This window comes from Thermobia domestica, chromosome 6, assembly GCF_964235325.1.
Source record: "Thermobia domestica chromosome 6, izTheDome1.hap1.1, whole genome shotgun sequence".
Lineage (NCBI taxonomy): Eukaryota > Metazoa > Arthropoda > Insecta > Zygentoma > Lepismatidae > Thermobia > Thermobia domestica.
Window position 1 is genome coordinate 285319976 of NC_137459.1, and position 27917 is coordinate 285347892.

General features: G+C 35.6%; 1 protein-coding gene across 2 annotated transcripts in view; it reads right to left on the reverse strand.

Annotated features, from left to right (window-relative positions):
• Nucleotides 1–27917, reverse strand: part of Pak3 (p21 (RAC1) activated kinase 3) — an 85737-nt gene that overhangs the window by 21996 nt on the left and 35824 nt on the right. For both annotated transcript variants that reach the window (XM_081762853.1, XM_081762854.1), the window contains exons 5-7: nt 25740–25990; nt 6678–6864; nt 3891–4016 (exon numbers count right to left, since the gene is read on the reverse strand). In XM_081762853.1, the coding sequence (XP_081618979.1) occupies nt 3891–4016; nt 6678–6864; nt 25740–25990 (564 nt within the window). The remainder of the gene's footprint in view (nt 1–3890; nt 4017–6677; nt 6865–25739; nt 25991–27917) is intronic.

Below are 27917 nucleotides of genomic sequence, written 5' to 3' on the forward strand. Positions count from 1 at the left end.
TTCTGCAGGAACTTCTGGAAACTCTTTGCCGAGTTCAGTTATTGTGAACCAGCGATTTTAACGCACTTTCTCGCTAACGCGTTCCATCAGATCATCCGTCTGAACACTAAGCTCATCGTCGTGAACACTTGAACGACCTTTCCACAACTTTGCACCATTGTCTGATCTTTCCTTTATTCATTATTGTCGGTCCGTATATGACACATAATTTCCGATGGATGTCAACTGTATTCTGTCCTTTGGGTTCAGAAATCGTATGACATATCTCACTCCACATTTGGCGGAAGTCTGTATTACTGCAGCCATTTCACCTTACTGCTACTCACACGTACGCAACTGCACTCGGACGATTCTCTCTGTAGCAAGAACATAATACTAGGGTATGTTCCTTGGCACACAAGTGAACTTTGTGGTGGACAAACACCGTGTGCGTGGGTTTTCTCGGGGTTCTCCCGTTTCCTCCCACTTTCTTCATTCCACCATTTCATTCATTACTCATCATCACCGTCTCCTTTAGCCTAACCGGCATAACCGTGGGACGTAAAACTTAAAGATTTCCTTGGCACAGTCAACTTCATCAGTGTTTCCCTTCCTGCATAAAAAATACAGGCACTATTTTGTTTAGATGCGCCTCGTATAATTGTGACAAAGATAAAAATTGCATGGTTATATATTCATCATAGGTCACCTTTAAAAAGCAAGTACACGTTCTTTTAACCTACATGATATATACTGTATAAGAAGACAAATATTACAAGAGGAACTGTCTCCAAGAACTGAAAGATTAAACATACTTTCGGAAAATCTACCACTAATACAATTATTATTATTATTATTATTATTATTATTATTATTATTATTATTAATAATAATAATAATAATAATAATAATAATAATAATAATAATAATAATAATAATAATAATACAGAAACATTTGGTGTGTATATGGATATATATTTTGTGTGTGTTAGTTTCTTCCTTGTTAAAGGAGCTAAGAAGGAAAGGCATATTTCTTATCAATCAGAGGGGGTCAGCAAAACGTCGAACAGAAAATTATTTTAGACTGACTGATTTGTACTTTCAGAAGGTTTTCGTTGTAAGAAAAGAAAAGTAACACTCAATAAAAATAATATTTTTGAACACTATTCGTTTGCAAAACTAAAAATAGAGAAAAATAGCCTGCAATTTAAGGTCACTACAATATATACCAAAAGAAAATATAATTTTCGTGCTTTTAAGTCGTTTCTTCTTACTGTGAGTTTCAATTTAGGTAATCCAAGAAACGTGAAAGACAACTATATAATTTTCAGCTACTGGTAAGATTGTAGTTAGGCACTCAAACGACGAAACTTATTTGTTGAATTGAAAACTTAATAAACAAGTTCATCAATAAATTTTAAATCAATCATATTATCCGTCCCCGAATCGAACCACAGACTCATAGATACTATACGTTATAAGTCTCATAGTTAATTATATAATCTACGAGGATAGTTAGGAAAGCAACCGCCGTTCTGGCGTGGCAGAGAGCCCCCGTTGTTACATCAAGCAATCTGTAATTCAATAAGCTTCCAGCTGTACTAGTGCGAGTATCCTACTCCCGCGCTTGTACTGGTGATAGAGTCACAAAATGTGTGTTACCATAGAAAAATCCCAGTAAATGCGTGATACGCGAAGTTACAAGATTTGTTTGGAAAAAAAACTTCAGCTCCAAATAGTCATCGTAAATTGTGTGGTGTGTATGGTCCAAATATTAACGGCTTAGGCTTTTCAAAGCAAGAACAAATATTCCTGATGAACCGAGGAGTAATAGGTCTTCTGTTGTTAATGATTTCGTCAAGAAAATTGGCAACAAAGTTCGAAAGAACTGTCGATTCACAATCTCGAAACTAACTGAACAAATTCCGAACATTTGTTGGACTGTTTGTGCGAGACAGTTACCGGAAAATTAGGCTACCGGAAGTAGTATGTACGGTGAGTACCAACAATTCTAACAAAGATCCACAAAAAAAATAAATGGGCTCTACCTTATGCTTTCTTTCCCAATACAACACGGAAGAGTTTCTGAACAGAACAGTGACTGGCGAAGAGATTCAGGTGGCGTGTGTGAACATGGGGATAAAACAACTGTCAATGACATCAAGTCAACAAGCCAAGGTAAGCTCCTCACACCTTATCAGTGGTGATGGTTATGTATGTATACTTACTGTAGATGGTAAGGCAATCTTGCTTGTCGTGGCACGTAACACATGAAACGTGGTACAAAGATCAATTCTAAAGTTTACTCTTATACTTTGAAGAAACTGAAAAAGGTCATACAGAAATGTCGCAATCTGCTGACATCTAGGGTTGTATTTTTGCATGACAACGCTCGCCCTCACAGTGATCTACGAACTGAAGGCATTTTGCACAAAACTTCAAATGGGACATGTCTGATCATTCCTCGTATAGCCTGGACTTGCCTTCTGATTTTAATCTGTTTATTCACATGAAGAAGTGGCTTGGACACATCACTTTGCTAACAACAAGGATCTTCAAAATGCTGAGACTGGTTGTTCGAATTCTAGGCGGCGAAGTTTTATGCAGAATAGGTTTGTAAATTGGTGAAACGCTACGAGTATGATAAGTGCTTGAATTTATATAGTTACTATGTTGGAAAAAGAGGACAGTTATACTTTTCAGATTAAGTAATATATATATATATATCCATGCGGGTTTTTTATTTACAGTCAAATGGAAGTTACTTACCAAATTGTATTCCCATTACAAGAAACAAAGAGTTGGTAGGTAAACAGCAAGATCATAAAAAGAAAGATAAAAGTGAATATTTTCGTTACTTTCCCTTTTAAAAGTTGATTCTTTATACAGAAAAATCTCCATTCTCAAAGCTTCCTTTGTGTGTATGTGTCTCTTAATGGATCAAAAGATCCAATATATTTCAGGCAAAAAATTTTCTTCTAGGTCTTATATCTGGAGAACTACAAGTAGTGTAGCCAAACCAAAAGTACCACTTAACTCAGTATGATGTGCTTATTCCGTAAAAAATACGAAAACTCGATTTAGGGGTCATCCAAAATTTTTGAAGCTCCTGATCCAAAAAATCCAATGTTTTTCATTCAATTACAAATCTTCTTGTACGCCTTATATCTGGAGAACTACATATAGTGGAGCCAAACCAAAACTACCACTTAACTCAGTATGGTGTGCTTATTCCGTAAAAAATATGTAATCTCGATTTAGGATCCATTCAAAATTTTTCTGGTCCCTGATCCAAAGAATCCAATATATTTCATTCAGTAAAATATTTTCTTGTACGCCTTATATCTGGAGAACTACTTATAGTGTAGCCAAACCCAAACTATCACTTAACTCAGTATGATGTGCTTATTCCGTAAAATATACGGAAACTCGATTTAGAGGCCGTTCAAAAATTTTGTGGCTCCTGACCGAACGCCTAATTATTGGCCAGGATCACAATCTTTTGATCCATTTTTTGGATCATTCCTAAAATTATTGTTTTCACTTGTAAACACGCTATGAACAGGGGAAAAACGAAAGTGAACGTAAACAAATGATAATATTTACGGCCCTGGTTGTTTTTGAACATTCTTTACACGACGAAAGACTGATCAACCCTCAAAATACTTTTTCAACAGAATGCTAAAGTAAGAAATTAACTATATAACTCAATGTATTTAAGACCAAAAGTTACAATGAAGTTTTTCGTCAACTTTGTTTAATGTATTGTATATCAATCCGTTTGGTAGTTTCCTTGCTGTTGATATAATTTCTGAGTTTCAGATGATTAATCAATTATTCTGCTATTATACTATATTAGTCCATAATTTTCGAAATACTTTTATAGGACAAAAAGCTTTAGGAGTACTTACTTTACTATGGAGGAAACTAATTGCTTTGAGAACTTCCTTGCAAACTGCAGCTATCTGGCCTTCCTTCATTACAGTTTCTGTCACAACATCTGTCAGTGGTCCACCGTCCAGCAGTTCCATTACCACCTGGAAGAAAACCAACATAGCTGATTGATTTGCAGTGCGTACGTAACATCGAAGTTATGAGAAATGGGACCTACTATTTATATGAACTACGCCTGGACTTCAGTTCGGAGCAGCTAGTGGGTGAATAAAGCAACAAGAAATCTCTTCTCACGGAACTGAGTCTTTCCCACCAAACCATCTCGTCTTCAAGAGAGTGGATTACAGGATCATGACACAGGTCTCGGCTAAAACCAACATAGTATGCACTACAAAACATTAGCAACAAATTAACTCTCGCAGCACACACTTACTCTATGACCAGTGGAAGCTTTCCTAAAATAAAGAATAATGAAAATTTAATGTTTGAGGTATTACAAAATATCTTCTAGTTGTTACTTGTTATCAAACTATAAGGATGTATTTCGTAAAAATAATTCATAAGGAAATTTCCCACAACAGGAAATAAAAGCATAGCAAAAGGCCGCACATGAACAAAGTTGTAACTTTTTTTATGTTTTCACTCGAAGTTTATATGCGAAAACATCTTACTAACTGCAGTGAGTACAGAGCATTCTAAACCAAGGTAGTTCCTTTATTTCGTTGAACACTACTGCCTCTCACCTGAAAGCTCTTTACCACATCTGAAGTGAGTGTTTGGTATATAAAACACACAAAGGAATAACAAAAAATAGCCCAGTACAATTTATATCACAAAATTTTACATCAACAAAAATTCCGTAAGTCTGGAGAAAAAATATACGAATAACAATAATCACCTTGTGCGTGGGTTCCTCTTTTGTCCTAGTTTTTTTATTCCACCATTTCGTTCATTATCATCATTACAGTCTCCCTTGGCCTTAGTGCATAATCCTGGGGCGTTAAACTCATAAATAAAATTATATATATAAATCATGAAACACTTGCTTCCCACATTATTGCCCTGTTGGCTGAAGGAGACAAATGATTAATGAAACTGAATGATTTTGAAAAACTTTCTGAAACGAGAATGTGGAACAAAATGAGAAGACCCCGAGAAAACCCACCGACACGATGATGTTCATCACAATCTCACATGGTCTGGAATCGATCCACCACCCCTCGCACCAGAACTCAGCGCTCTACCAATGAGCCTTCCGTATCCCTATCCATCTACTACTAGTAGTAACACTGGTAGTAGAGGCAATGGTCAAAGTCTTTACATTTGAAAGGCTTCAGTGATTATTTCAGCTCACTCATTATATTTATAAGATTCTGATCTGATCTGAAGTATCTAGTCAAGTTCAAACTTAATTAAGGAAAATGCCGATAAGGGAATAAGATCAAAGATAGAACCTGTTCTTCAGACACTGAATCTATATCAAAAATCCATTACTCGCCATCTCTTTCTGTTTATGAAAGCGAAAGTACTAATTATGTCTATCACTTCCGGTTGCCACAGAGGAATAAAATCAGAGATGAAACAGATTCTGGCGGAACTGAATACGTATCAAAAAATTGCTTGTCCCTATCTACTTCCATTTTATCCATTATATCGTCAATGTTGTAACCGCTAGTTGTAGATACAGGTCGAAACAAAACTCATTCTTGAGACACTGACTGTGGGTAGAAAAATAAACGGTTTGCGAAATCTCTTACCATTTTCGTTCTACAAAAACAAGTACTGAAACCGGAAGTAGCACTCTCGCTTTTGGTAGAGTATTATGGGTACTATCTTGAAACGATGAATCGATTGCAAAAAAACTAGTTGTAGCTATTTATTTCCGTTTTTGTTGTATAGTGATCAACGAGAAACCGGAAATTGTTAATTTCAACCACTTCCTGTTTTAACAGTGTGTTGCGGGTAGTGATGGTATGTTCTCTTAAGAAGCTGAACCGACTGCAAAAACTGCTTCTCAGTACAGTATATTATCATTTCTGTTCTATTTACATCAACACTGAACCTGGAAATGGTTGATCTCTCCCACTTTCGATTTAAATAGAAGGTTAACAGAGAAGATGAAACAAAATTATTGGGACGCTGAATAGATTGCAGGAAACCACTTCTCGATATCTATTAATTTTTATGCTCTGATACTGTCGACGAACAGAGGACGGACGGGCGGACAGTTATGCATAATCATATATTGCAAGTCTAGTTCCGATACTTATGGATAGCATATTTTAGAAGTCCAAAAACGAATGAAAATACTGTCACTAGACCTGTATGCACTATCCAGTGTACGGATAGGTGTGAACATTCCATAACTGAACATTTTTATTCACACTAAAAGTAAAATTTCCTATTTCTTTTCTCAGCTGCGAACCAACAAATCGGCCTGGGCTTCGTAGCTGGCAAATAGTTGAAACACATTTCTAGATCTTATGATAGTCAACAAGTAAAGCACAGTAATTTAATCACGGTAATAAATATATTAAGTGAAATCGCATAAAAATCCCTTTCATTTCCCAGCATACACACAATGTATTTTTGTTATATGGAAGCAATTAAAACAATTTCAATTTAAAAGACATGTCGTTAATGAATAACGTCATCTTAAAAATAATAATAATAATAATAAAAATAACAATAATAATAATAATAATAATAATAATAATAATAATAATAATAATAATAATAATAATAATAATAATAATAAAATAAATCAACTACTGAACTTTACAACACAGAAGAAATATACATACCCAAAGATGATCTCCTACTAAGTATGCATAAAGGAAATTAACCAGATTTGAGTGGTTGAAGTCTTTCATCACTTTGATCTCATTGAGGATAAGCTCTTTCCTTGGCTGTTTGGACAGATCGATGTCCTTTATGGCAACTTTTTTCTGTGTTTCACTATCAGTAGCTATGAAGACGGTCCCAGAAGCTCTAGAGAAATAAACAACAAGGTAAGTGTACAGATAAAATTTTATTTATTTTATTTATTTATTTTACCATTGAAAATAGACTAACGGAAAATGAACAAGTTACTCCCTTCAGATGCCCGCAGTCTTCAAACCAACCGAAGATATAATTATAATTTCAGGCTCAGACTGACGAAGTACCTACAACGCACTACAAAACAAAATAATGGATCTCTTTTAACGTACTGCTTCTCGCAGAGATTTTGGCGTCATACACTACTGTTTGACGACAAATTTCTCAGCGGGAAGCAACGAGAACAAGAACTATTTTGCAGTACTTCTTAACATTTATTAATAATAATATTTATTTCAGTGCCGCGAACAGCTTGAAGCTAAAAACACAAGACTTTGTGTAACATCAGGATAGAAAGACAGAGAAACATGTGAAAAGAAAAAATAGTTGCAAAGTATCACAAAATGAGTGAATTAATAGAATAAGTACCTTGTATCGCAGATAAAATAGTTAATAATAATAATAATAATAATAATAATAATAATAATAATAATAATAATAATAATAAAGTTCCGTTTCACAGTGTGAAACTATGGTAGACTTAAAAATTATACAAATGCAATACTCAAGGTTGAAGTAATATATCTATACTACTACTTGCAATAAATTAATAAGATAAAAGACAGAATCTGTTCCTCAGATGTGAATCCATATCAAAAAGCCATTACTCGCCATGCCTTACTGTTTTTGTTCTATGACGATAAAGGTTGAAACTTGAAATCGTTAATTTGAACCACTTTCGATTTGAATAGCGGGTTAAGAGAGGAGACAGTAGCTATTCTGGGGATGCTGAATCGATAGCAAGAAGTCACTTCTCGATATATCTTACAGCTTTTGCTTTATGGATATAAGTATTCACACTGGAAGTAGTAGTAAATTCAAACACCTCCGGTTTCAGTAGTGTTGTGGGAAGTGATGGTATGTTCTCTTGAGACACTGAATCGATTGCATAATATTGCTTGTCGCTATCTATTACCATTTTTGTGCTATGGCGATAAATGACAAACGGAAATGGTTAATTTGAACCACTTCCGTTTTTAATAGAGGTTTAACAGGAAAGACAGAACCTATTCTTGGGACGTTGAATCGACTGAAAAAAACGCATCTTGATATCTCTTACCGTTTCTGCTCTAAGGAAATCAGTACTGTAACCAAAAGTACTAATACATTTGTAAATTTAAATCATTTCCGATGGTAGTGTTGCAGATAATCATGGTACGTTGTCATGAGATGCTGAATAGTTTGCAGAAAACCATTTTTGTTCTATGGCAATAAACGTTGAAATTGGAAATAGTTAATTTGAACCCCTTCTGATTGAATAGAGGGTTAACCGAGGAGATGGAACCTGATCTTAGGACGCTGAATCGACTGTGAGAAAAAACCAATCTCAATATTTTTTACCGTTTTTCCTCTATTGAAACCAGAAGTAATACTAAAGGGTCTTTCCTAGTAAGATAGTGAAATCGGCCTTGATCCAAACTGGGTTGCTATTCACCCAAAAGGTTACCCTTGACCTAAAACTATCCAAAACAATTTTTGACCCCCTACCCCCTCCCCTTTCCGAATTATCATATCATACATGCTCAAAATTGAACATTTTTTAATTTTGGTGGGGGTGGTCCAAAAATTTTGAAAGTTTCACAGATTGTAGATACTATCTAGATGAAAATGTTCATTTTTTTTTTTTCAAAACTATCGATTAATATTTTCTTTATTGATCCAAATTGGGTTGCTATTCACCCAACAGGTTACCCTAGACCTAAAACAACCCAAAACAATTTTTGACCCCCTACCCCCTCCTCTTTCCGAATTATCATATCATACATGCTCAAAATTGAACATTTTTTAATTTTGGTGAGGGTGGTCCAAAAATTTTGAAAGTTTCACAGATTCTAGATACTATCTAGATGAAAATGTGCATCTTTTCAGAACTATCGATTAGTTTTTTTTTTTTTTTTTTTTGCGTGTTGAAAATTTAAAAAAATTGTAGAAAAAAATTTGGAGGGGACGCGCTCCTGATTTTTTGGTCTAAAAAATTTGTTATACCCTTATGTACAACATATATTTTTTTTCGGGGCCTGAAAGTGATGGCAACATTGTCAAAAAGAAATGAAACTGAAGACAAACGTGTTTTTCGCACAGTTTTTCCACCATTTTAGGGCCCTCCGGGTGAGGACCCCCTTCAAACAATCCTTTGCCAAAGTTCACAATTTTCCTTTCTCTTGCGTCTCTTCTGTTTGTGTCGTTCTTTGGCTGCTTCGATTCTGTCCATTTCGGAATAAAAACACCAACTATATCTCTGTTACAGTGCTTCCACTTCAACCGACTCTCGCAAAGTTAAAACCTCGCGTCGGTTCCTTGTATCTATCAGTGCTTGCCTCAGTGGTTGCACACAGTGGCGCTCTCTACCTCGAGCTGTGTGTAACTTTGTTGTGCAAGAGTCGGGTGAAGTGATTTTGCAAACTGGAGAATATTTACTGGGTTCACAACGGAACATATTTTCACGGAAGGCATTACCTGCAATTACTTATTCATAGCACAGTGTAGTGCGAAATGTCAGAAACAAGCCATGTGCTTGAAATGTTTGTACTGTTGCTATGGAAACCATGTGTACTGTACGAATTCGACACGAAACAGGTTGCCATCTATTTACGTATCTAGGAACTAGTTGATTTAAGCTTTGTTAAACGCATGCCTCTATTCCCAATCAGTTCATAATTAAGAGGTACAAAGTACTGGTTAACGACAGCAATTTAGACCAAACGCACCAAGTAATCTGCTAGAGGTATTAGCTCTGCTTACTAAAATTTGAGAGAGATCAGAGGAAAATTGCACATACAGCATTTAATATAAGGATTTTGTTATCAGCGATTTTGGCTAAATTTTCGTATTATCTGGTCTATCTCCGTTCCTATTCAACCAATTTGAACAAAAATTTCCGGGTAGTCTTTCAAAAATATTTAGTTGTGACCACCATAATTTCAAACAAATAATCAGAAAACATCTACATGGTGTTTAAACTATGTTGTACTTTTCCAGTGGAATTTTCGTTTTGTCCAGCTTGTATTTCCGCCCCTATTCAACCAATTTGGACCAAATTTGCCGACTAATCTCCTACAACTGTGTAGCTTTGCTCAACATTTGGGACAAATTGGGAAAATATAGAGGGTGTTTCCTATATTTTTGTATTTTACAAATTGTTGGACAACTGCTTCATTCGGGAGTTGTGCACATGGAAACATACACAATAAATATGCCTGTAACTTTTCACCAAATGCACGTATCTTAAAACTATTGCTACCATTGTTTTTCTGCTTAAATTCTAGCCCAAATTCATGTATCATATTGCCCTATTCCTATTTACAAAACTTGACCTGAATTCAAGATGGCGGATTTCAAGATGGTTGCCGTCAAGGTTCACCTTACCGTACGACTTCCCCTTAGGTATAGTATGCACCCACATTGTTGTTATTGACTTTTATTATTAACAGGCAGTTTACAAAGTGTGGTACTGAACGTATTGTGCAATTGTCGACATGGATACGCAACATTTCAATCTGCCATTTTGGTTAATTCCACTTCAAAAACGCAGCTGCTTTTTTGTGTGTGGTCTTTCTGTGAGACTTTCTTCCTCTGAGTGAAATTTACGGTAGGTTTCGATATGAGCTTTTTGAAACTTCCCTTGGAAGTATCCTATACTGTAGTTGCAGACTACGTAGTTGTAGTTGTGATTTGTAGAGGCGGTGTATGGCTACGCTTATGATCAATTACCTGCTTCGTCTAACATTCTAAATATCAGTAATGTCCAAGTTTTTGAAATGTGTAATAGTAAAAAAGATTTCTAGTACCTTAATGAACAAATAAATAAATTCACAACCAAGTGTGAAGGTATTTAATTCACTTTGTTAAAGGGTATAAACGTAAGGAGTGCAACAGAGTAATTTGAAATATATATATACAGGGTCCCATTCATTTTGATATGCCCTTGTAACTTTTAAACTAATATATACAAAACGGTGAAATTTTGTACTATGCAAGTAAAGACAAGAGGAAATTGTCTGGCATACACTGCAATGCAACCAGATTAACATTGTTGCCAACACAACATAAAGTTGTATTTTTTTCAAATTGCACTACGTAAGGTATTTCAAATATACATATTAAATAAAAACTTGCACTAGCACACTTGCTATGGAGTGCTGCAAACTAAAGATGGTACATTATTACAAACATCGAGAAACCAAGATGTTAGTGATACTGTTGCGTGCTTAGTTTGCAACACTAAATAACAAATAAAATACTGTAAGTTTCTATTTAACATGCAAATTTGAAATGTCTAATAACCTGACGTAGTGCCATTTAAAAAAAAAAAAAAAAAAAACTATGTTGAAAATGAAATGGAAAGAATGAAATATTTTTGTTAACGCTCCACGATTATGCCCTTTAGGCTAAGAAAGAAGATAAATAAAACAACTGAATGAAGATGGAAGAATTGGTGCAGTGGGAATGTGGAGGTAGGAAACAATAATACCCCGAGAAAACCCACAGATACGATGTTGTTCATCACAAACTAATTTGGCCAGGGATCGAACCAGAGACCACACGCACCAGAGGTAAGCGCTCTAGCACTGAGCCACCGCGATCCTCAACTTTATGTTAGGTTGGCAACACTGTTAACCTGGTGGTACTGCAAATTATGTCAAACAAAGTCCTCCTGCCGATATTTTCATGGTAGTTTTTTTTTTCTGTTAGTTTCGAAGCTACAGAGGTGTATCAAGATAAATATATATATATACCCTTTATATATATATATATCCAGTGTTTCGAAGTAACATCATCAACGTTTGGGAGGTGATTCCTGACACTGGACAAAATGTATAGACCAACCTGGGTGTAGAAATGCCTCCTTTCGGCGCTATGTCCAGCCGAAAATTGTCGGAAAATTACAAAAACAGTCATAACTCGACAACAAAATGTCGGATCAAAGTCGGGTAAAAGAGGATGTCCATTATTTTTTGTCGCAGATTTCATTAATACACAATTGGAGTGCTCCAGGGACGGCGCAAGGGTGACACCTAACGAATTTGGAGAATTCCTGGAGTATTTTATCAAAAGTTGAATGACCAAACTAAAATCAAGTAATATTTCAATGAATAAAATTTATAGTACATCGTTCCAGTTAGAATACCGTTAAATTCGAAATGTGTTTGCTCTACTTTCTCTCAGTACAGAACAAACTCTCCGAGGTCTGTCCTCCCGATGTATCCTTTGGGTATATTACACCATTTGCAAAAAATATCAAAATAGATATATTTTGTGAGAGTTAGCAGATTTTATAAGTCTAATTATTAAGAATGTTTTTTGCTTTAAGAACCATACACCACTTGAATTTCTCTATTCTTCTTTTTCAGTTGCAGAATCTATCCATGATGTATTTGTATTCAAAAACTAATGCACTATCGAACTATCTACTATAAGATATTTTCATATTCCCTATTACATTTTACCTGACCGTCTTTTTAACTCTTACTCTTGAAGTTCCCCTAGTTAGAATTTCATAGTCGCGTTTCCTTCACGGTGCCCTTCTACATTTTGCAACTGCGATGCCGATTATGTAAGAGTTAAGAATCTCTGACTTCGCCAGAGGGAGCAAGGAGGGCGAGTTCCCTCCCCAGTGACGACGCCTGTTTCCCAGATACACTCTATTGTAATGTAAGTCCAAAAATACGTAAGTACCCTTTTTGGGTGTATAAAAATTGGTTGGCCCTCCAAACTCTTTCCCCTCTACTTACCCCTGCAAGAAACTAATGCTGTTATCGTCAGTTTCTGTATCAATTTTCTCGAAAAATAAATAAATAAATAAATATATATATATATATATATATATATATATATATATATATATATATACACACACACACACACACACACACCACACACACACACACACACACACACACACACACACACACACACACACACACACACACACACACACACACACCACCGACAACGTTTGACAGGTGATTCCTGACACCAAGATAAGACAAAAAGTATAGACGAACCTGAGTGCAGAAATCCGTCGTTTTGGACTTATAGGCTGCCGAAAGCATGAAAAATGAACTTTAAAGGTCCATACCTCCAATACTATGGGACCTATCGTAGTCGGGTCAAGACTTCACTTAGGAACTAGTAAGTGCTCTATCCAAAAATACATGTTTCAGAATCCTGCGATACTCACGCAAGAATTTTTATAGAGCGAGTTTGGCTACGGGCATATAATTTGAAGTACTCACTAACTACCTCTATAAAAACTGTTGCTTAAGTACTGCAGGATTTTGAAACATGTATTTTTGAATAGCGCACATATTAATTCCTAAGTGAAGTCTTGACCCGACTACAATAGGTCCCATAGTATTGGAGCTATGGATATTTAAAGTTTATTTTTTCATGTTTCCGACAGTCTATAACTCCGAAACGACGGATTTCTGCACCCAGGTTGGTATATGCTTTTTGTCTTATCTTGGTGTTAAGAATCACCTCCCAAACGTTGTCGGTGTTGTTTTCAAACACCCTGTATATAAACAGCTTGTTACTTAATGATTCACAGGTTAAGAAATTATTCTGATGCGAAAAAGCAATCTGCACAATTTAGTTTTTACTGTTGACTACGAAAATCTCATAGAATCGATCCTAAAACGTCTGGTAAATGATGTACATTGTATTGTGAAATACCCTAATACGAAGGACTGCCAGTAAATATCCTTATACATTAATGCCTAGACCTTATTTTATACGAATTAAAGTTACCTGTACTATTGACGTATTTCCATGCGGCTACAGAATCTTTTTTCTTCCTAGAGTTCTAATTTCCGTCTCTCCACCAACAGAAAACTGTCTGAATCATTTAGTTATATATGATACGACTATTAATGCTTAAGATTCATAAACAGAATCTACTTGATATGTCTATATGCTATTCGTGCAATTTGCATTTTCTTACAATTAACTTAAAATTGTAAAATGAAAATGAAATCTTTCAGTTTAACGTTCCACAAATATGGCCTTTAGGCTAAGAGAGACATCGTGCCCTCACCTATACTGGATTCCACCTTTTCATCAGAGCACTTTGTGCCTCGACGCCGCTCCTCTTCACCGACTCGACAACTTGCTGCGTTGTCACTTCGTCATAAACGCAGAATTAGACAATTCGTGTAGTTACTCGTGCGCGGGAGAGCGAGGGCGACCTGGCTAAGGCTCTGCTGTGCATAGAGTGATCGAGTTTGATTCAACTGTAATTTATTGAGCGCAATGATTTGAGACCCACTTTATAGAAAAGTGCAGGTACTTTTCTTATGAAATGCTATGCAATGCTCGATAAGAAATTTAATTCAGTTACGCAAAATAAGACGCTATAAGGAGAATTAATTTTGGTTCTGAGAGGAAGAACGAACGAGTAAATAAAGCACCTTTTTGGGTATACCCGCATAAAAGCCAATTTATAATATGTAAAGTATATATGGCAATCAGATCACTACAGTCAGTATATGGGAATCAGACACCGGGGGAAGAGCGGTGTCCAGAAGGAATGGGGTAGACTCGTAGCGCGTCATGAGTAATTGAAAATGGCATAAATATTTCACCTGATTTAATTTTCCGCCTAAAGTTACAAATATATATATATTGCACGTTCATGTTACAGCAACTGGTAAGAATAATGCAGTTTAACTACCTCAGCCATTAGCATTAGGAGTGATTACAAATATTCAGAAAGATAATGTTTGATATTTGAGGGGATGGCTCCCGGTGTGTAATAATATCAAGAGGTTAAGATAACGCTGTTGTTAAATTTTAAGAATCTATGATTTTGCGATCTAAATAAAGATGTGTTATGCTACTCTCTTTCTCTCCAAATAATAATAATAATAATAATAATAATAATAATAATAATAATAATAATAATAATAATAATAATAATAATAATAATAAATATATTCACCCTAAATTCCCCTGAAAAGTTCATAGTAGCCTTATAGTTTCCCGGGTAAAATTGTCATAAATGTCGACACCAGGCCGGTAGCCAGCCCAAAAATGTACGGGGGCCCGATCTAACCATATTATAGTTCATTTGCAAGCCTACCGTGAAAATTTTAGGTAGCCAGCGAAAATTTAGGGGGACGCCCCCAATGGACCCCCCTGGATACGGGCCTGGTCGACATGTGTCAATCGCTTTTCACTTTTTCTGTCTTTGCGTGGGGTTTCTAATCTACCGTTGTTCATTAAATGCTGCTTTCTTATATCATATACGGTAATTTCGCAACGAGAGTGGCCGCAGCAGTTTTATCCACAGCCTCCCGTAGGGAAGTTTTTCTTCCCCCTTCTGTTCTTGTGAGCGGAAATACAAATAAACGTTAAGAATAATTTGTTGCGCTCCACTTTTAAGAATAAGATTTTTTTCCCCCTCCAATCCTATAACATTCGGGTGACTGCACACATGTTGATGGTTCCATTATTTACAATTAACTATTTACAAAAAATAATACTATATACAAGAAGCATAAAAGGAGAATGAAACACAAACACGAACGCAAACACACACACACACAACAAAGCTTGAGACGATACACCCACGACAATAAGTTAAACTCTGCAAATAGAACTTCCGCAATAAAAACAATAAATAATGTATATATACGGTACAATTGATATATTTACATAAATATTACTAAATATTTTCCACGGATATATGCAAAGTAACGAGGCAATAGATCGCTTTCTCTAGAACATTAAAGTGGCTCTTCAACGGTCGTTGACGTTTGGCAACAAAGGTTGTCATCCTCTCACTGGGGGTGGATGAGTTGTAGTGTTGCTTACTCCTCTTCTTCAGATCCTCGTATCTATGACCAATGAATCGAGCTGTGGGAGCCCCAAATGAATACAAGAAAAGATACAATTCTACTGTTCTTAGTCATTTGGAATCGTATCACCAACTCCAAAATTTGAAAACAACACTAACGGTAAGTTTATTACTCTCATAGCGCTAAATGAAATTCATATAGCAAATTCTTTATAAGACAACAATTCTCATGATAAGCATGCCACGAGAGAATACACTCTAAGGGAAAATTCGTTTGTTAGGTTTTTAAACGTCTTTACCCAACAGCGAGACTATATAGAGACTGGACTTACAGGTTAAAGTACAATCCGCGGGTCGGATTCAGGCCTACAAAGCATATATCACTTCGGGCCCGGGCCGGGCCGTAAATTTTTAAATATACAATCATATTTCTCGAGCTTTTTGGGGCCTAACTTTGTAAATGTACTGTACAACGATATATATTGGACGTTTGGACCATTCTTTTTAAGAACTTTTAAAGCAGAACTGCAAAATTAAACTTCTAATTGCTGTAAATAAAAAAATTACAATTTTGAGTAAATTATAAAGTTTATGTAATTCGGGTTTATTTCGGGCTCATTTGATTACCACATGAGCTCGGGCCTAAATGCTAAAACATATTTTGGACTCGGGTCGGACCTCACATTATAAACTCACGAGCCGGGCCGGGCCCGGGCTAAAAATTCCGGCTCGTGCAGACCTCTACCACGTGCACCGAAGGCGAGTGCTCTGAAGTAACGGGGGTTCCATTAGATGAGTTCTTTTATTTCCTTATTTAAAAATGGCAGTTATGGAATGACATTTTCTTTCACTCAACCATTTCCACAATTTTTGTTTATTTATTTATTTATTTTACAAATTCATTCTCAAAGTAAAGAATGTTTTTTCACCGGGGGGAATGGACACATAAGAGAAACAAGAGAACATGTTATAGATGTAAAACTATATAAAGAGGAAAAGAGAAAATAATTAAAGAAATACGTCTCTTTCATATATAAAGCTTGTGCTGTGAAACATCGTGTTGACGTTGACTTCAGTAAAAATCTTGATTTGAAGACGTCCGAATCAAAAAGCATTTGAGCATCAGACAAAACTTTTCAAGAGCAGAAAAAAGAAAAAAAAAACTACAAGTGGAATCAATGTTTTCTTATGTAAACGCGATAGTGTAGATGCGTTTTTCGAACTGAAAGAACATTTTCATAACCAAAAGGACTTGATAAAAATAATAAGACTTGAACAGCAAGGTGGTATTTCCTTTGAAGAGGGTATTAGCCAATAAGTATCTCTAAGAAAGTTAAATTTAGAAAATAGGTAAGTAGGTTTATTAGATTTAAGTTATTTTGTATAAAATGATAAGAACGTGAATACGAAGACACTATTCTTGCTGTGGATAACAGTGGATCTCGGAGCAAAAGGTTTCTTTATTAAGTTCCGCAGAAAAATAACAAGAACATTCTCACGACAAAATCCCTTATCTGCTGAAAACCTGAAAACACGTGCAAAAAGGGGGAAAAACGCATGGAAAGTCCAGGTGCATACTAATAATGAAACTATAAATGGAGTACAAATTAATTTTTCGTTGCTCAGTTGGTATAGCGGGCTCCCGTTGCCCCGCTGGTATAGCGAGATCCCCGAGTGGTCGCGGGATCGATTCCCGCCGGGAGCTCACCTTGAATGGAGTGGTTCGGATCCCACTTTTAACTGTAGGTCCATGTCTCTATATAGCCCCGCTGTTGAAAAAGGACGTAAAACCTTAACAATTTCACATTTTAGCTGGCATAGCATTGGCTTAGCACTCGGAAGATCATGGAATTAAATCACGTGCCAGGACATCATGCATGAGGTTTTACTCACTTAGTCAATGGATTTATCTTGTGTCATTCATTCTGCACCCTTTGAAACTACACATGCCTCCGAAACGTTAAATAATTTTAACTTCTTTGTCGAATTTGAAAAGACACGGAGAGTAGTGCTCTAAATTTATCTGAGCTCTTAGTATTTTCGAATGTGCTAAACGAAAATTCAGCCAGATGTTTTCCTCACAAGTAAACCTTACGTTTGGGTGAATCGAGTTGCTGACGGAAACACATATGAGAAAGTAGTACTAAATGTGGTCAGTATTTCAGTGAAGTTATAGGTGCGAAGCTCCAGGGGTTTAGGAGATATAGCTACCAGAACATTACATGGAAGTACAGAATAGTCTTCATACAGTTGGAGGTAAAGGCTCTATAAGACCTCTTGTAACGACAAAAGATGAATAACAAATATATGGGTACATATTAGGACTAGGAGGAAGTCATATAGTAAGGGCATACCTGACGGCGGCCATCTTGAAATCCGCCATTTTGAATTAAGGTTAAGTTTTTAAAATAGGAATAGGGCCATGTGATGCATGATTTAAGACTCGAATTTAATCAGAAGAACAATGGTGACGTTAATTTTGATTTACGCCCAATTGGTAAAAAGTTACAGGGAAATTAAATATTGTTGCAGCATATGTATTAGTCCTTTACCCCACCTTGTAAATTTTGTGTTAATGATAATAATTAAATAAAAAGCAGGTGGATAAATATTAGGTCTATGGTAAGAGTTGCCTTGATGGCGGCCATGTTCAAATCCGCCATTTTGAATCAGACAAAAGTTTTAAACAAAACGCATAACAGTGACATCTTATTAATAGCAAATTTGCCATAAATCCAACGGTATAACCATTTTTGCTTTATCATTATTCAGCACAAAATTACATGGGAATAGAGTAATGCAATAGATGACTTCGGGCTAGAAGTTAATCAAAAATATAATGTTGGCGTTACAATGTTAGTTGTTTGATGCTGTACTTGCACGCCATTTCGTTGTTTTTCTTGTATCCTGTTCACATCTATTTCTCGTTCGCTATTTAAAACTTTGTCTGATTCAAAATGGCGGATTTGAACATGGCCGCCATCAAGGCAACTCTTACCATAGACCTAATATTTATCCACCTGCTTTTTATTTAATTATTATCATTAACAAAAAATTTACAAGGTGGGGTAAAGGACTAATACATATGCTGCAACAATATTTAATTTCCCTATAACTTTTTACCAATTGCCAGTAAATCAAAATTAACGTCACCATTGTTCTTCTTATTAAATTTGCGCCTTAAATCATGTATCACATGACCCTATTCCTATTTTAAAACCTTAACCTTAATTCAAAATGGCGGATTTCAAGATGGCCGCCGTCAGATATACCCTTACTATATGACTTCTCCCTAGTCTTAATATGTATCCATATATTTGCTATTCACCTTTTGTCGCTACAAGAGGTCTTATAGAGCTTTTACCTCCAACTGTATGAAGACTATTCTGTACTTCCATGTGATGTTCTGGTAGCTGTATCTCCTAAACCGCTGGAGCTTCGCACCTATAACTTCACTGAAATACTGACCACATTTAGTACTACTTTCTCATATGTGTCTCCGTCAGCAACTCGATTCACCCAAACGTAAGGTTTACTTGTCAGTAGTGGATATTGAGACAATCATGTTTGTCAACAGACGGAGATGCAAACCTTTGTGTTAAAAAAAAAAAAAAAAAAAAGAGGACCAAACAAAATAAGAAACACATTTCTTTCAGCGTTCTATTTTCTGTAAAATTTGTTTTCTAACAAGCTTACTACGCGAAGGGTATTCTTGAGCAGATTTACTACCGTAATTGTACAGACTTGTACAAACTTCGAAAGAGCAGATCCGCTGACACCCATGGAAATGGAATCGACAACACTGAGCAGCTTAAAGGGATTTTGCCATGCCATTTTGATTTTCTCTTTGTCCGTAATTAAAACCCGTTTTCTAGTATTTATAGTTGAATATAAAGAAACATAATATTAATTTTGTAATTGATTTTTTTTTAAAACGCGTTAATTAATTACAAGATAATTAATAATTAATCACTAATTAAAGTTTTTACTTTTCGGCCCAAGGAAGGAAATTCAAAGCACCATCCCTGCAGGAAACGATTAATTACTTTTCCTGTATAAGATAAAATAATTTGCAAAGCTTCATTTACCAATAATTACGCTATATTTCATTTTAATTCCTTGATCCCCTAAAAATTCTATTAATTCAATTAATTATTAAGTGACTGTGTGTAAATGCTTTGTAAATTATTTTATCCTATAGAGGAAAAGTAACTTAGTCATTATTTGCAGGGTTGGTTGATTGAATTTCCTTCGTTGGGCTTCAAAGTAAAAAGTTAAATTATTAATTAATCATTAATTATCTTGCAATTATTTAGCATATTTAAAAAAAATCAATTACAAAAATCATAATATTATGTACCTTCTTATTTGCAACTATAAATAATAGAAAATATGTTTTAATTACAGAAAAGAAAAAAGAAAGATGGCGAAGCAACAATCCCCTTAATTTACGTATTTATTATTTTCAATAATATCCTTAATCTATTTACATATTGTTGTGTCACAAACATATAAGTTTTCGAAATCTCATGTGATGACTCACAGTGAACGTAAGATGACTTGGAAGAAAAGTTGCTGAATTGGATACACTGTCGTGAAATAGCGCTGGGATCTTCAGCGGGTCCTCTGCTAGTAGCAGACGAAAACCGAAGTGCTCGGTTCAAAAGGTGGTCACAAGAATAGATCTGTAATTCTCAGCCTTTGAATACTACAACCTCCTTTCTGGTAGCCATTTCTTCCTCACAAATAACAAAAACAATAATAAAATTATTAAAAACTACCTTAACGTTCACCCATCGTCAATCTCTGCAAACCCTGGAGGAAGTGACCCACCTTCCGTTAAAAATAAATGACGTAGAAAAACGTATTTGCCGTTTCCAAATGAAGAAAATTCTACGAATTCTACATTTTTGAGTGTCAGTTCTTGTTGTACACTGGTTTATCACACATGTTACTTATTCGACAGATACATCTATCGGAGTTATAGTATCTTACAAAGTGAGGGTATAATGACTAAATGATAGAATGACCACTTCTGGCGCGAGAGGTCTCTCATTCGATCCCAGACCATGAAAGTTGGTGGATAACATCTACCCGTGGCTTTAAAAATCAGAAGTGGTGCGCTTACTCTTTAAAGACCGGGAAACACCACTCAGGCTTAGCGGGGCTTCGGAGTCCTACCCTCAGAAAATTTTGAAAATTGACCACTTTGAATAAAAATGGAGTTTATTTAAGTTTTGCTTCCTATTTTTGTTTATATATTTATTTTTTATTATTTCTACAGTTGAAAACATGCATTCTTGAATGGGAATACAGTGATGTAACCAGGAAAGTCCTAGGTGTCTAAGGTTCTAACTCTCGATCTAAATACTTGTCACGCCATTCTGAATGCCGATCATTTGTGATATAAGCGTTAAAAATTTTGGCTAAAAATACCACGGAGAAACACTTGTGCAATTTGTCACTTAAAAAATCATCAGCACCGCAATTCCGACATTTGCATGTTTTCATCTCTGGAAAAGTCTGCACAAACTTTATATCCTCTTCTCTTCGCTCTACGAAAATATCAGGTCCTGCTATTATGTAAGAAATGCAGCGAAATATTAGAATTTGCCCTCTTTTCTTTCTTTCTTTGTTGTTCCTTCTTTTCTATTTTTCTTCTCTTTCTGTGTGGGTGCGAGCACTGGGGTACACCCAGAGTCGGTGCCCCTGCTTTAAATACTTAATTTTAGTTCATCATCATAGAACTTATTCTGTACTAAGACTAGGTAGAGAAATCAAACACGTGTATCTCTCCTTTTGGATTTTAATGGTGTTCTTCTAACTTGATTATGATTTTTGTTCGTTGTAATATTGTATTTAACTGTTGTTTATTTTCGTAATTCAGCTTTTGATAAAATACTTCAGAAATTTTCCAGTTTCTTTGGGGGTCACTTTTGCGCCGCCTCTCTGCATTCCCATTTGTGCATTAACGGAATCTACAACTAAAACTAATGGAAACTTCTTTTCACTCGACTTCGATCTGACATTTTCCTCTCGTATTATGGCTATTTTTGTATTTTTCTGGCAAATTTTTAGCTGGTCATACTGCCGAAAGGAGGCATTTCTACACCCAGGGGTGTCAGTTTTGTTATGAAACACCCGATATATATATATATATATATATATATATATATATATATATAGTTAAAAATTGCATTGCATACCTGTGTGTCTCCACTGACACACAGGTATGCACAGGAAACACAAGTGATATACACAGTGTATATAGGGGAGAAACGTCCATCAAGCCCCACGCTTGGGAAGCCACGTTGTAAATAGACGAGTGAGCCTCAGGCTCGGGTGCCAAATGTAAAATGACCTCTCAAGCACAGGTGTGCTGACATTTGCATACGACATGAAGTGTCCAGCAAGTAAATTTGCGTGAGGCTCTGTAGAGAGAAGAGGAAGGCGTACCAGTGATGGTGAGGTGTGTCTCTCTCTCTACATTTGACAGCAGTCTTACGTCGCACCTGAGAAGACTGTCTGCCCTCGTGGGTTCCATGAACTATGAACTGTTGGGTTGCGGTAGAGACTGAGTTAAAAAAAAAAAATGTTGAGACTCTTAAAAAAACAAAAATTTAATTTTGATAGAATAATCAAAATTGCCCCTATGTAGATCTATGCTACTTTTAAACTTAAACAGAAAATCCCGATTGTGAGATCTACATAGGTCTCATAGTTCATGTTTCCCTACCCTGATTGTACGCTCTCGAAGCGACTCATGGGCTACAGAAATAGTAGCGACTCATGTAACATTGAGCTTGAGTCTAATGATTACCAACAGAATACATTAACAAGGAGTACTATTAGCAGTAAGTTAAATGAAGTCGCCGAACGAAGTCCACCTGAAAAGAACAGAAGTTACAAAACATTTTAGATATTTTTGTACTCACCAGGCAGCAAGTAAACCTTCAGGATTCGTACGGGGATTGTAGTATGCAACAGACGTATAAGTAGATTTTCATAACTATTTAATAGATCCTTGGCGGAATTGAATTTGAAATATTTACACTCGATTTCACAAACAACACTTGTGCACGAAAAGAAAAAAAAAAAAATGATACTCCTTTTTAGTGGCCAATATGTTTTACTTATACCAACAGTTCTAGTCCACGCGTGATTTAACTTGTAGTTTTCACAGATATGTCCTGCATAAGTCCAGTCTTCACTGTTGTCTGGTTCCTCCCATCTGCACGCATTCTTCCGTATATGCGTGACGTAATTTTATCCCACATATTACGGTTTTTGATGATCAGTCTTGAAGATCACGTTGTCTTCGTCGATCTCTGCATTGATATCTCTCGGTTTCAAGTTGAGAGTTACTGTCATCACTATTACAGTAAAGGTGACATAGGCTCGTCACGCCTTACTGTATTTGTTGCTCTGTGGTGCAAAAAGTCCCACTAATTTAACTTTCACAGGTTAAAAAAAAAATATGTTTGTGGTGCACTAATTTGCTATGCACAGGTAAAAAAAAAATAAATGTTTCTGCTGATGACATATCTTCTAACATATTTGTGTATTAAACACAAAACAAACTGGTTGTAAGTGTGCTCATTGTAAATGTGAGCCACACGGTGAGTCCACCAACACTCGTTACTAATCTCTTTATAATACGTACATGTTCTTAGATAATAGTTGGTCTTGGTGTACAACGAAACACCCCTAACTATATATACGCATATGTAACTATAGCAAGTTACTTAAAAAAAAAAACACTCCCGATGGGGTCATATAGAGAAGATATTTCCCCTTTTGGCTATCTAAGCACTATGTGATACATGTCATAGTAGTTGCTATTACACTAGCAAAGACATGATAATATTATATCACTAAAAGAAGTGTTCTATGCACTTAGAACACAAACGAAGTAAAGTCTCACTGAGCGACGTGAAGTGTCCTATGAACAGACTCGAAGTGTCACTGAACGATGTGTCCTGTGTTCAAACTAAGAACGAAGTGTCTTGCATCACTGGCTAAAGTGTCTCACTGAGCGACGTGATATCACTCGATGTTCCTAACGAAGTGTCTCGTGACCTCTCCTGCGATCCTAGTCATTAGGCTCGCTGGAACTTGAAAAACCTAGACTCACCTTCAGTCTACCGGTTTTCTTATGGTCAACGTTCTCTCTCTCTTTTGGTGACAACCGAAATTCCTAAATAGGTCACCACTGTTATTCCCTAATATTATGTTTATATACAATCTCTGGTGAGTTTCACATACTTTACATGATTCTTTGATCTTCTCTGAATATTTTGATATATAACACAACACATGTCATGTACCGGAAGACTATTTAAACAATTAAGAAAACAAAACATATTAAAAAAAATACATGTTCCCCCTTCCATCAAGAACTCACGTGACAGGTAGTGACATCTATACACAAACACAGTCTGCAGCGGGGTGTAATCTCAATACAAACTTTTACTGAATTTCACTCATCCCTGCTTATTGAACAAATATGCTGCAAAATCAGACCTTAGATTAATAACATTATACAATTTACTATATACCTACATTATAATACATGACTGTCATTACCTTAGGGGTGGTTAATTAATTAATATGTCTTCCGGATACATTGGTGGGCTGAAAACCCCTTCCATCTTTGCAGACGAACACCGCTCAACAAGCTCAAACCACTGCCTGTAAATAGTACTGTCAAAACGTACTGAAAGAGTACGTGATACTGTCGGACATGTGACATACCGTGTTAAATAATCATAATTTATAAACGGGTGCATCCAAGAACCTTTTAAATTTGAATAAAAACAAATTTTCGAAAACCAAATCACAATTTCAAAAACATATTACTCCGCGTTGAGGCTGGCGATAGCTTCGTTTTTACCGGCCTAGAGCCGTGGCGGGGAGGGCGGGTAAGGTGACAAAATATGTCATCAAGAGAGTTTCTAGCACCTTATTGTTCCCAAAAACAACACTACGGTGTGACTAGTATACAATAGCCATGTACCCAACTGAACGGCGCTATATTGGAGAGTAGCCAACCCATCTCTCATCCACTAGTCCTTGACATATAGCTGTAGTCCTGCATACAATTATTTCTGAATAGTCCAAAATCTAGTCTGGAAACTCATAGTAAGCTGGAAACAGTTGTACCATCTTAGTTGCTGTTCGTGTGTGTTCCGCTGGAGGCTATGAGTTTGCTGAACTTCAGTTTGACAATTTTGAAATGCTCTTCCAGGAAAAAAAAAAACTTTGTACTCGAAGTTCTTCCATCTCTTCCCATGAAAATGATATGAATTCTTTACGAAGCATATACATCTTGTTGGCTTTTAACTTCTAATTAAACATGATTAAATATTTAAATGAATTGATATAAAATATATGTGGTTACATATTTACATATAATTTCCATTTTGATATGCAAAGATTTTGATATGACATTTGCATATCAAAATTTAAATAACGTACGCACTAGGTCTTTACAACAGCACAAAGGATTGAAGGACAGGGTAGGAATTCTGACCTGAGCAACTAAAATTAATTTCTGAAAATATTAGATTGTGCCAATTAAACCTTGTAATTAAGTATCTCACTCGCAAGAAATGTACTATATTGGTATATTGAAATGTACTATATTGGAAGATTAAAAATACATAGCTTAATGGAAACTGAATCGATAGCCTGTTTAATGTAGAAATAAATTCAGAAGAAAGAATATTTGTTGTGATATAAAGAGAAAAAATAATGTGTACAGATGAAATTTCCCTTCTTGTATTACCTCAATCCTCAGATGAATAAAATTTATAACAAATCAAAATAAATTAAAAGTCCCTCTGCTGAAATTCAGAGGGTATGATTGTATACCTGATTCGAAAAGCACAAATGAGAAAGTGCAGTAAGCAGAAAGAAGGTTTGTTTTGAGACAACTATATCAAATAATATATCGTAGATACATGCTTACCCAGCTCCCAGTTCTCTACTCCTTTGAAATCTTCTGCAAGGATCTCCTTGATGGCATATCTTTCGCAACTCCCGAAACACGTCCTCGTCACTCATTCTCTCTTTCAAGAAGTCCTTCTTTCGCAAAACTGGACTCTCTTCAGATGTTACAAGCAGTTTTCCTTCTGTCTCCTTCTGTATAACTTCAGTGTTCACACACATGTCCTTCATGGTATCGCACATTTGTTTTAAGTCGCTTTTGCTGTCAGGCTCCTGGAAGGAAAAAAAGTAAAAATAAAAAAATAAATAAATAAAAATCACACAATTAAATGGATTTGGATGAAAAATGGAGGTTTCTAAATAGCCTCTTTATTAACAAAAACAATATACGCACAAAAAGAATCATTACTTACAGCTTAGTTATCATTCCAACATTAGTTTAGGAAGATTACTTCCCGAGTTTAAATACCCAATTTGTGAAACATCACAGCAAGCGGAGGCCATTAAAACTGCACAGCCTTTTAGGTAACCACTAATAGGATGTATACATAGAAACATATAGGCAGCATTTCAGAACTGAAGCTATTATGAATACTTTAAAAAATAAGTGTTTTGGGAATTTACTATGTGATTCTATTGTCTTGGACTTAACGGAGAGACACGATGATAAATGTAAGTTCAGCTACAAATTATTGTCATCTGGAACAAACACTTCCGGTTTCTAATCAAATCATCCCGGTTATTTTTTTTTTTTTTTTTTTATGAAATAAAATAATATCCTATGCTAACTTCAGTATCCCTGAATATTGAAAAGGCCTATTGACTATAGGCTCAATATATGAATTACTTCTGAAAGCTAACTTCAAATGCAAACAACAAAAATAAAACAATGTAAGGTCAGTAAGTCTCATCAGAATTACTTCGATTCACTTCCTACGATACATTTACGAACTGTCACAAAAGAATGCTTCTGAATATAGACACAATAATACATCATAATAAGTGTCATTTTTGTTTATTTTGCATATATTACTCGCAGAACCTATATCACTCTCATCATGAGGAACTTCTGAACAAAAAATTTTATTGGGATATTGAAAGAAACGAACCTACAAATATGAAGTCCTGAAATTGCACACAAATAAAGTGTAATAGATAATATTTGCTCTCAATTGTGTACATTATCATAACTTCCATTAGATATAAACTGTATTGAGTTCATTTAGATCATTTATATTACTAATTTATGAAGTTATTTTAGTGAGTGTTTATATTGTGCATTCAAGATGTACACAGGTACTAATTAACGTGTCGTACAAATTTAGAAACTCATATTTTATATCGTTAATAATAGAAAATGGAATACAGTTCATTTAAAAACAATTGTGCGCCACGCATGAAGTAAAGGAGGTCTCCACTGCATCCTTATACGAAAAAACGGGTAAATTTTGAAATTTATTCAATGCGATACTTTACAATGCGCTACAGGTCAACGAATATAATATGGACATGGCAACGAGACGTCTATGATGGGCAGGGACACATCACGAGCAAGCGAAATACACCTGTAGTGCCATAGAGTTATCAAAAACCTTGGGGAAGCATATTTTTGAGGAGACCAGAAAGTTGAGAGAGTAATATTATATAAAACATCATCTTAGATTGGTGGGCAACAAGCAAAACTAGTTTAGCTTGGCAAAGGATAGCGCAGAACAGACACGTTAAGTCCCTGTTGCAATGAACCTTCAAGATCCTTTTCTTCAGTGATATATGTTGGACGTCAAAGTAGTAGTTCCAAAAAATGAATGAAATTATTATTTCTAGTTAAACTTCCCACAGTTATGTCCTTCAGGTTAAAGAAGACAGATGATCAACGAAAGTGAATGAAAGTGAACTTATCATTGTATGCTCTCACATTGAGAACCGAACCCGGGACAAAGTGCACAAAAGCACATACACTAGCTACTAGATTATTTTGTTTAAGCAAGATATACAAATTCTCTAGTGTGCGCCATAAAGTTTGTTAGATGATTAAGGGAAAACGAACGATATATCACTCGTCTAGAATTACAAATTGTTATCTAGAACCGATATGAAAGATATGCAAGACGTAAAATATGTATTTGGTAATTACAGTTGTAGTAGCATCAATTACCCGCTTCGCTGGGTTAAGTTAAGAAAAACAAATGTAGTATGTTTC